The sequence below is a fragment of the Astatotilapia calliptera genome, chromosome 7, assembly GCF_964374335.1.
Source record: "Astatotilapia calliptera chromosome 7, fAstCal68.1, whole genome shotgun sequence".
NCBI classification, from domain to species: Eukaryota; Metazoa; Chordata; class Actinopteri; order Cichliformes; family Cichlidae; genus Astatotilapia; species Astatotilapia calliptera.
In genome coordinates, this window is record NC_137428.1 from 60,424,832 (window position 1) to 60,436,311 (window position 11,480).

Here is an 11,480-nt window from a genome sequence, read left to right on the forward strand (position 1 = left end):
AACAGCTTATTCAAGTTGCAGTGTTTGGTTTTATTTATTATTTTGGATCTTACTGCTTAATCACACAGTGATCTGGTTACATTCTAAGTCATTTCTGAAGTTATCAAACAAGTTCACAAGGAAAATCCACTCTGTTGCCTCACTTTTCCATTTAAAACGTGTGATTTTATTATTTTCAGTTATATTCTTGCTTATTGGTAAATTCAAAAGTGGAATTTCTCATATGATGCAATGTCATAAAATTACACTGTGTCAGTGCAGGATATGACATATGCAGTGAGTCAAGCAGTAAAAAGTTTCTTTGCACCTTGGACGCTGCGATACCTTAAAGTCTGCATATATGTAAGGATATACACATGTTCGACAAAAAAATGACGAATGTCTCCAAGAGGTAAGAAAGTAATAAAATTACTTCATTATCACTCAAAGCAACTCATAGACTTTTCTCTAAATGATGAATGTGTCATCATCAACTTCTCCCTGTCTGATGCAGTACCACCAGCAGATTTGGGGGCATGATAAGGAGAGGTAACTGAGGGGGCGGATGCGGGGGGAATGGGGGGTCGGAGAGAGAGGTGAGTAAGAGATGAGTCAACAGCTCTGCAATATAAGATGTCCTGATGGAGCCTGACAGTGGCATACTCGCAGACACCAAACCGAGGTAAGGTCAACTCTCTGCTCCTCTTTGCACGGCTCATTCACCTTAATCTCACAGGGGCGAATGTCTTTGTTTCTAAGTCTGTGTCAACTATCAGACTTGTGGTTTCTCCATTCATGAGTGCAGCTTTCTGATTATATTCAATTTAAAATGTGTAGTGAAGGATGTCAGCGACAAAAGTTTTTATAGAGAAATTCTTGCTTATTAGTTACATGTGTTTTAACTGAAGTTAAAGTTTGAAGTTGTGTAAAGGAAACTTGTACTTTCTTTTACTGTTCTCAGGGAATTTTGGTAACATTTTGGAAAACTGGAGAGACTAATTGTGGGAGCCAAAATCAGTGATCTTTGTACCTGTTATACAGACAGAAATTCACAGGTGTCTCTATCACAAATATTTGCACCAAAGTGGCTGAGTAAATTACTGGCAGGAAGCATGTGTACAAACATCTGTAATGTGATTAGATATAGATAGGAACTCATCCAGTTTTGTTTTTAGTGAGATGATATAGTGAAATTGAAAGAAAGAAAAGGATTCTTTATCTCTAATCGTTTAATTTTCCATTCATCTCCTAGGAACACCATCTTCTTTCTTTGTTCTTTACAACAGTGGAAATACACAACGCTATGGACTACGGTCTGGTGCTCCTGTTTTCTCTGTTTCAAGCTTTAAGCATGGGCACAGCAGCTCCTTTGCCAGTGGAAGTAGTGACAATGAAATCAAAAGTGAAGTGGATGGCTGAACAGCTGCTGGTTAGGCTGGACAAAGACATACAGGTAGCTATAGTTCTGTGTACAAAGACAGAATTTTTAGTGTTTGAAAGAGTCGATGTGTTATTAACCCTAATGCGTTCGCCTCCCAATTAAAGGTCCCAGTTAACTGGACTCTCAACCCACCTACTGATGATTTGGATGGAACTTCCTCCATAGTGACGGTCTTGAATGGTTACAACAGCCTGATCTCGGACACCTTTAACGGGGTCTCCCAGATCAAGTACGACATCTCTTCACTGACAGGCTACATTGATCCGTGGAGGCAGAGGCACTGCAGCCAACAGCGACCAAAGCCTGAAGTACCAGGGCCACTGCAAGAGCTACAGAGCCACAAAGAATTCATTCACACCGTGGGCATCGAGGCGCTCATGAGAGTAAAGGAGTTTCTAAATCGGCTGCTGAAGAACCTGGATCAGCTGGAGACTTGCTGAAGGATGTACATCAGGACCAGTATTTCCCTCTTCACCCACGACTGCAGACCTGCTGATGGTTCCAACACCATCATTAAGTTTGCAGATGACACCACGGTGATTGGCCTCATCAGTGACAACGATGAGGCCGCCTACAGGGAGGAGGTGGATCGTCTGGCTGAGTGGTGCGACAGAAACAACCTGCTGCTTAACACCGAGAAGACCAAGGAGCTCATCGTGGACTACAGGAGGAATGCTGACCCACATCCACCCATCCACATTAAGGGGACGGCTGTGGAGCGTGTGAGCAGCTTCAAGTTCCTGGGAGTCCACATCTCTGAGGATCTCACCTGGACGACCAACTGCTCCAAGCTGGTCAAGAAGGCTCACCAGTGCCTCTTCTTCTTGAGGACTCTGAGGAAGAACCACCTGTCCTCAGACATCCTGGTGAACTTCTATCGCTGCACCATCGAGAGCATCCTGACCAACTGTATAACAGTCTGGTACGGGAACTGCTCTGCCTCGGACCGGAAGGCGTTGCAGAGGGTCGTGAAAACTGCCCAGCGCATCGCCGGAGCACCACTTCCTGCCATAAAAGACATCTACAGGAAGCGGTGTCTGAAAAGGGCTGGGAAAATCATCAAAGACCCCAGTCACCCATCACATGGACTCTTCACCCTCCTGCCCTCTGGGAGGCGCCACAGGAGCCTCCGGACTAAGACCACCAGGTACCGGAACAGCTTCTTCCCCACAGCTGTCAGACTCCTGAACGCTGCCTCCTGACATCTGACCCACGTTAAACTCATGGACTGAACATACACACACCCACAATGGACAACTGTACCCTCAAACACAATAATAACATGGACTGAACCACCACTCACAACCACTAGCACTTTATATAGCCTCTGTAGAAACTATCTACACCCTCACTTATCTTAACTGCACTACTGTATAGCTCTGTGTAAATGATCATTCTGTACATTCGATAATCTTTAATCCTACAACTGTTTACAACTTGCATAGTTCCCATTTCTGTATAGCTGTATATCCCAGATTCTGTAAAGTTATTTATTTCATTTCATAATCTGTATAGTTTTTCATATTTATATCCTGTTCATATCCTGTACATAGCTTGTACTCACTACAGCCTGTACATACTTATAGTTATAGAATATTCACAACATACTTCATACCGTGTACATTATAACATACCATAATAGACCCATTTCTGTAATATACTCACATATCTATATTATTGCTAATATATATTGTAATATATCTATATCACTAAAGCACTTCTGGATGGATGCAAACTGCATTTCGTTGCCCTGTACCTGTGCATGTGCAATGACAATAAAGTTGAATTCTATTCTAATTCTATTCTATTCTATCGCCCTGATTGTTGGACAACATTTGTAAAGTCTCCATCAGCGATGCCTGACTTAACATTCTGAGTTGTCCACGTTGAAAACTTGATAATGTTTTGAACTGAAATTATTATTGAACAGGCACTTATTTATATACACTGTGTATTTATTTATATATGGTAATTAGAAGATATGTATTTTGTAAAATAATGGGTTTTTTTACCACAGCAACACAAATGTTTCAGGAGAAATTTTAAATGACACAAAAGTAAATCAGCTGTTTACAAGGTTTGTACTATGACACTGCTGTTGTGTCAACAAAGAGCTCTGAGTGAAGAATGTGTTTCCCATTAAGCCAGTCATCAAGCTGACTCAGCAGTGTAGCATTAAAACTGGAGGATATGTCATCCTTGGAAATTCCTGACAACCATCCTGAAACTTGCCAAGAAAGCCGCATGATGTTTGCATGAGAGCTGGAAGAATTGGGGAGGAGAAACTTTACTTCAGTGCAATATCACATCTTCCAAAAATGTCTATTTATATCCACGGATGACACGTTATTTTGCTGTGCAGCTGGCACTATTTTTGTTGCAATAAAATATCAATACATTTTTTAACAAACTGATTTTTGGTGTTGTGTGAAGTTCTCCCACTTTTGTCTAGTGGATTTAAGATGAAATCAGAATAATCAGGATGAAGTGAAAAAGGCACGTACAGCAGGTTAATGTATAATTTCATCGTGGGTGTTCATCTCTTGCTACACTTGTACAGTCAGGGGACATGAGTGGGAAGTGTTTTCCCAGAGCTATCGGCTTATGATTAACTGCTGATAAAAACTAACACGAGAAAAGCGAGCGTAAGGAAAACCATCGTAAGACACTAATAAATCTTTCAACAAGACAAATGTGAGTCGCAACAAAATACAACGCTTTATTTTCTCCTTAAAATCCAGGTACATGTACAAAAATGTATCCTTACATAGGTTTACTTCGCTGGTTAAAAGAGTAAACAAACAGACAGAATGAATGAGGTTCGGCATGTGGGCATCAAGCTGTACAGTTTACTTTCAGTTTGACACAAAACCAACTTCTAGGAAAATCTGTTGTACTCTCAAACCTCACACAGAATGCCAAATATAGAGTTCCTGTTTTTCGGAACTTAACCTGACATACACACACACACAGACACACACACATTCTCACATGTACACAAAAACGCACAGTTAACTATCGAACCATTTACTTCTTTTGATGCTGGCGCCACTGTTGCCCATCAGTTTCTTCTTGTACTGCTCCACCAGGCTCTCAAAGCGGTCTCCGTGCTTTTGCTTGAAATGCTTCTTATCCGTTTTAACCTTCTGAAAAGACACAAAACAACATGTCATGTGGTGTTACAGGACAATAAAACAAGCAGCTTATTATTTTATAAACAACAAAAAAAAAAAACAGTTTAGGAGTACTGCTGACAGACCGCATGAGTAATGTAACTGCAGTGTACTAACTAACAGTTAGTAACACTTATATAGTGTGACTACTCCAAGTCAGGGATATCAAACATAACACGGGGCCGTAATCAGCCAAGCAAAGACTCCAATCTGCCCCACTAGACGTCTTTAGAAAATGTGAAGGAGGACATAAATTTTTGGATCTTTAACTGTATTATTATCCTACTGATTAAGACCTCCACCACAGCCATTCATATACACCAAAGAAAATTTGTTTGTTTTTTTCAATTATGTACAACAGAAATTTATTTTACACATACACTGTACAAATGAACAGAATCTTGCTGCTTTATAATCACAGAAAACTGGGTATTCAGCTGTCAGGACCTTTTCTGTAATTTTCCAAAATAATATTATATAAAAATAAATATAAAAATACTGCAATGCAAGCTGTTATCAGAGACTGTACTGACAAAAATGAATACATGAAACAGTAAGCTTCTATCAACATTAACCAACACAAAGACGAAGGTAGAGGAAAAGTTTGATTTCTTGCAAATACCGATCGTTAACACTTTGTCACTTACATCATTTTAAATTTTGATGTTTTAATCTTTCTTTTAACTGACAGTGATATTAGCTCCCTGACATTCATGTGTTTGCACAATTTGCAGTAATGCAGAGAGAGAGAGACAGAATATCAACCAAAAATCCACCAAAAAAAGACTATGAATCAAGTGAATCAAGTATTAGATCTCCAAGCAAAACATGAATAAGTACTTGGTAGAGAAATCCTTGTTCGTAATGAAAGCCATAAGACATTTCTTGTTGGTCTCTAAGTTTCTACACATTTTTGGAGGCATCTTAGCCCACACCTCTTTACAGAAACTCTCTAAACCCTTCAGATTTCCTGGCTGCCGCTTTTCAAATCGAAACTTAAAATTCCCTCCACACATTTTCTATTAGACTGACATCTGGCCACAGCACTCACTCCCAAGACTTCTCTGAATCATTTTATATCACTGAAAAACGTAAGACGGACCAGTACATGAGCAAGGGGATGTTGAGCAAGGGGATGTTGTGTGCACTGCAAGATTTCTAGACATTATGTGCGTTACCAGTTGCTTTGTACACATAGTTGAGATGAGGAGAATGTAATTGACTGACTCATTGTAATCTGGCTGAGTTAATGCGAGTTGCACACAATGACATGCAAATCAATTTATAACATTTATGTAGTGCATTTCAGGTTTATTGCAATTTTTGTGCAATATCTCTAAAATTAGAAACATCCTGTCTCAGAGTGAAATGAAAAACGTGGCAGGACTACTGTAATTCCTTATCAGAATGTCTTAAAAATGTCCCAGATATGCCTTCAGTCGATCAATGCTGCATTTGGACAGGAACAAGAAAAAGAGAGCATACAGTGGGGCAAAAAAGTATTTAGTCAGCCACCGATTGTGCAAGTTCCCCCACTTAAAATGATGACAGAGGTCAGTAATTTGCACCAGAGGTACACTTCAACTGTGAGAGACAGAATGTGAAAAAAAAATCCATGAATTCACATGGTAGGATTTGTAAAGAATTTATTCATAAATTAGGGTGGAAAATAAGTATTTGGTCACCTCAAACAAGGAAAATCTCTGGCTCTCACAGACCTGTAACGTCTTCTGTAAGAAGCTTTTCTGTCCCCCACTCGTTACCTGTATGAATGGCACCTGTTTGAACTCATCATCTGTATAAAAGACACCTGTCCACAGCCTCAAACAGTCAGACTCCAAACTCCACCATGGCCAAGACCAAAGAGCTTTCGAAGGACACCAGGAAAAGTATTGTAGACCTGCACCAGACTGGGAAGAGTGAATCTACAATAGGCAAGCAGCTTGGTGTGAAAAAATCAACTGTGGGAGCAATCATCAGAAAATGGAAGACATACAAGACCACTGATAATCTCCCTCGATCTGGGGCTCCACGCAAGATCTCATCCCGTGGGGTCAAAATGATCATGAGAACGGTGAGCAAAGATCCCAGAACCACACGGGGGGACCTGGTGAATGACCTGCAGAGAGCTGGGACCAAAGTAACAAAGGTCACCATCAGTAACACACTACAACGGCAGGGAATCAAATCCCCCAGTGCCAGACGTGTTCCGCTGCTGAAGCCAGTGCATGTCCAGGTAGGGCTGCTCGATTATGGCAAAAATGATAATCACGATTATTTTCACTAAAATTGAGATCTCGATTATTTGACGATATTTATTTAACCCTTTAAGACCTACTATAGAACCAAGTCCGCCAGAGCTTATATAATTTTTTTACATGTTGTAGTGCCATTTGTGGGAGCATTTCAAGTTGCTATACAACTGTTATAGCCCATATTTTAATAATATGTATGCATAGTCCATAGTAACTACATTAATTGCAAAAAAGTGCAATAAACTACAAAAAAATTGAAAATCGTTTTTGTTTTTTTTACATATATTTCTACTTGGAGAAATTTAAGAGGTTTATCCCTCAAAACTTTAAATACAAAAAAGTTGCAAAAAATAGTTTACAACAACAGGAAATTTATTTTGAGTGTCTTCATAGTTTTATTTTGGAGATACACCAATTTTTATATACTGCAGGAAAAACGAAAAAACAATCCTATGATGCAAATTTGCAAAGAAAACAGCAGGCGCATCAAAATAAACTATTTCCAGCAGTGCAAGCATCCCAGAAACTATTCAGAAAAGTCAAACATGACCAGTATAGGTTTTTAAGGCCTACAAGTAAAAAACTACATTTTCCGCGAAAATGACGTCACTTCCGGTTTCGGGCAGGAAATGGCGGACATGCGATCGTTCGCGCTGACGTCTGTTTCACTGTGGGAAGTCTTACGAACAGCTGATCGGATCGGCAAAGCGTGTTTCTGGAATATTATGTTTTTGTTCCTGCAAGCGCTTTTTATGCAATTTTTGCAAAGCTTTATGTGGAAGGAAACCGTGACCGAGGACAAGCTGATGGCATAAGATGTAAGTTTCATATGCAAAAAAAATTATTGCGCTAGCTTACATGGTTCAGGTTCTACAGGGATTTAAAAATAGTTATGCAAAACGGAGCATGCTGCTTTGACCGGCTTTAAAGGGTTAACAATGACTTTAAAAAATAATATAAAATAGTGTGCAACACCACTGAAGTTTTTTTTTTTAAAACTCTCTTTTCAACCAGCGGCAGTCACTCTCCTCTCCAAATAACTTCTGCTTAGCTTTCCGAGCTTCCCTCGGGTCCTCTTAATCAGCGGTCTCCAACCTTTTTTGCGCCACGGACCGGTTTATGCCCGACAATATTTTCACGGACCGGCCTTTAAGGTGTCGCGGATAAATAAGGGAGGGGCTAATAATCGGCTCAGTCATTTTTAATGATCGTTGAAAGCCCAGATCGTAATCGTGATTAAAATTCGATTAATTGAGCAGCCCTATGTCCAGGCCCGTCTGAAGTTTGCCAGAGAGCACATGGATGATACAGCAGAGGATTGGGAGAATGTCATGTGGTCAGATGAAACCAAAGTAGAACTTTTTGGTATAAACTCAACTCGTCGTGTTTGGAGGAAGAAGAATACTGAGTTGCATCCCAAGAACACCATACCTACTGTGAAGCATGGGGGTGGAAACATCATGCTATGGGGCTGTTTTTCTGCCAAGGGGACAGGACGACTGATCCGTGTTAAGGACAGAATGAATGGGGCCATGTATCGTGAGAGTTTGAGCCAAAACCTCCTTCCATCTGTGAGAACTTTGAAGATGAAACGAGGCTGGGTCTTCCAACATGACAATGATCCAAAACACACCGCCCGGGCAACAAAGGAGTGGCTCCGTAAGAAGCATTTGAAAGTCCTGGAGTGGCCTAGCCAGTCTCCAGACCTCAACCCCATAGAAAATCTGTGGCGGGAGTTGAAAGTCCGTGTTGCTCGGCGACAGCCCCAAAACATCACTGCTCTCGAGAAGATCTGCATGGAGGAATGGGCCAAAATACCAGCTACTGTGTGTGCAAACCTGGTAAAGACCTATAGTAAACGTTTGATCTCTGTTATTGCCAACAAAGGTTATGTTACAAAGTATTGAGTTGTATTTTTGTTATTGACCAAATACTTATTTTCCACCCTGATTTACGAATAAATTCTTTACAAATCCTACCATGTGGATTCATGGATTTTTTTTTCACATTCTGTCTCTCACAGTTGAAGTGTACCTCTGGTGCAAATTACTGACCTCTGTCATCATTTTAGGTGGGGGAACTTGCACAATCGGTGGCTGACTAAATACTTTTTTGCCCCACTGTACTTCTCCCATACTGGCTTCTCTTCATTGGCTCTCTGTTAAATTCACTGAATCAATCACATTTAAAGTCCTTCTTCTCACATACAAGGTCTTGAATAATAAGGACCTTATAGTGCTGCACCATCTCAATAGGGCACTTTGCTTACTGGAGGTTCCAAGAGTATTTCAAAGTAAAATGGAAAGCAGCTCCCGGTTTGGATTCAGGAGACAGACGCGCTCTCTACTCTTAAATTAGGCTTAAAACTTTCCTTTTTGATAAAGCATATAGTTAGGGCAGAATCAGGTGACCCTGAATCCTCCCTTACAGTCCAACCAGCCAAGGCTGTTGGGGTGCTTCCCATAATGCACTGAGCATTGCAACTTCATACACCTCTTTCCACTCTCCATTAGCCCTTTTCCACTAGTACCTACTCCATTCTGTTCAACTCTGTTTTTATGGTAGCAGTACCTGGTGCCAGGTACTTTTTTGGTACCTGCTCGCTTGTGTTCAAAGCTGAGTCCATCTGAAAATCTGACCTCAACAGACCACATGCCACCGATTGGCCAGTCAATGGCATCACTTGATGATAGTGGTGCAACGGATCAAAAATCTCACGGTTCGGATCACGGTTTTACGTCACGGATCGGATCAATTTTCGGATCAGCAAAAAAAGAAAAAAGACAAAAATTTAACATTTGCTTATTTACTCACTGAAGTATTTTTTGCCTATTAAAAACATTCAACTCAAGACTCATTCCACGCAATTATTAAAAAAAAATTATGGTTCACTATATGGCAGTATAGGGCTTTGTATCTACCACTCAATTCAATTCAATTTTATTTATAAAGCGCCAAATCACAAAAACAATTGCCTCAAGGCGCTTTATATTGTAAGGTAGACCCTACAATAATACATACCGCTCATTATCTCGCACTCCGCTGTGATATAATGAGCTGTCACGTAGCTTTCCGTTGCCCTGGAGGTCCATCCATTTGTAGTAGTTAGGGCAACAGAAGATGCCTGGGACAGTTCAGCCATAACTTTGGCTTGGAACGATCTTGCCACTAAAGTGGACGCGCAACGGGATATCATAGCGTGGCTCAAGCACATTCATCACCCCTTGTTTTGCACAAAGGAATACGGCCTCCAGTCTGCAGCTAAACACCCCAATAGCTTTTGTAATAGCTTTAGCTTGGACCGCTAGCGCTGGCCATAACTATCTCTTGACAGACCCACCACGCGCACCATACACATACTCACGCACGCAGAACCTTGGAGTGGGATCGGTTCGAATTACGGATCAACTGTGATCCGTTGCACCACTACTTGATGACTAATTAGAGCGACTCCTTCACAAACATCAAAACTGTAATTTTTCAAACCCAGCAACAAGAGAAAGACCTACACAAAACCAACACCATTAGCCCGAGTCTGACAAAAGGGCATAGACGGAGCAGCAAGTATATCATCCCCTCGACAACATTCCTTTGTTGTGTTGTTTGTGTCGTATACACGTGACGTCATGTGGCTTTCGGACACATTGCTATAATGTCCCCACTGTCCTTAAACTGTAGAATTTCTTTTTTTTGTTTACAAATTTTCACTCGCATCAGCTCTACTAAATACACTGCAAGAAACACATTTTGAGTTAAGCGTCTTCTCTACCTTCAAATTTCTTCAGGTTTAAGAACTTTTTAAGTGTAAAAAGTGCAGTAAAATGGCCTAAATACCTATGGCTTTGGTGTTTTAAAATTAAGAATGACTACTTTAAGTATTCTGCCATCAATCCGTAGGTGCTATTTACTCTACAATGTTTTGTGACTATTACTCAAGATTACAAATAAACAAATGTAACACCAAATTTGCAAACCTGGTTTCTGGGCTGTGTGGGCTTCTCAATCTGTCGCTTCGGTCGCTCCTTCCTGGTTGATCCAGGCTTGGCTTTCTTAGGCGGGGGGGCTTTCTGCTGCTTTCTCTTGTCACGCGATCTGCAAAGGATGAAAGTTCCCATTGTGGAGTGACGGTCAGTATGTCCTTCTAGTTTTTAATTTGTGAAATTGGGCACATACACCTAAAATATTTGTGTTATAGCCTTTGTTTTCAGAAGTACAAAGTGACCGGTGAGGAAAAGACAGGCAACTACTTAAAGTAGTAAAAAACAACACCTGATCTTTGGTCCCTGATGGGAAGGCAAAGGCAGCACTTTCTTTCGTTTCTTCCCATTCTGCAAATCTACGTGTTCAACCTCAGGTGTGGTCTGGAAGCCTGAAAAGTGTTGGTCTTGTTTCTGGCCTTCAGGGACACCTGATAAATATAGAAAAATGCACAGATGGAGTATTTAAAGAAGAAAAAAATAAAAAGTAAACTTGACAGTATTAAATATAAGAAAGCACATTTATGTATCAGAGCAGCTGTTTTCAATCACGCACCAAAAGCTGTGATACTCGTGACACGCCCCTCTAATAAACCGTCATATCCAGTGATCAAATATACTAAATGATAACAAAAATAATATTTTCTTACTTTTT

At 40.5% G+C, this 11,480-nt stretch overlaps 2 protein-coding genes across 2 annotated transcripts in view; one reads left to right on the plus strand and one right to left on the minus strand.

Annotated features, from left to right (window-relative positions):
- The first annotated feature begins 565 nt into the window (after positions 1-565).
- On the plus strand, positions 566-1,860 carry lepa (leptin a). The gene is made up of 3 exons (XM_080304753.1): positions 566-661; positions 1,232-1,432; positions 1,525-1,860. Exons 2-3 carry the CDS (start codon positions 1,283-1,285, stop codon positions 1,858-1,860), a joined length of 486 nt encoding a protein of 161 aa, XP_080160879.1. The 5' UTR covers positions 566-661; positions 1,232-1,282.
- Positions 1,861-4,115: 2,255 nt separating this feature from the next.
- The window catches only part of rbm28 (RNA binding motif protein 28), a 15,426-nt gene continuing 8,061 nt past the window's right edge, over positions 4,116-11,480 (minus strand). Inside the window, exons 17-20 of the mRNA XM_026176115.2 lie at positions 11,476-11,480; positions 11,118-11,256; positions 10,823-10,940; positions 4,116-4,566 (exon numbers count right to left, since the gene is read on the minus strand). The exon at positions 11,476-11,480 is cut by the window's right edge and continues 125 nt beyond it. Coding sequence (XP_026031900.2) covers positions 4,432-4,566; positions 10,823-10,940; positions 11,118-11,256; positions 11,476-11,480 — 397 coding nt within the window. The 3' untranslated portion in view covers positions 4,116-4,431. The remainder of the gene's footprint in view (positions 4,567-10,822; positions 10,941-11,117; positions 11,257-11,475) is intronic.

What these genes read in the sequence shown, in the direction of transcription:
- lepa (XM_080304753.1), top strand. Translation starts at nt 1,283, where the DNA reads ATGGACTACGGTCTGGTGCTCCTGTTTTCTCTGTTTCAAGCTTTAAGC. An exon ending in GGCTGGACAAAGACATACAG is followed by an intron (nt 1,433 to 1,524) that starts GTAGCTATAGTT and finishes TCCCAATTAAAG; the next exon opens with GTCCCAGTTAACTGGACTCT.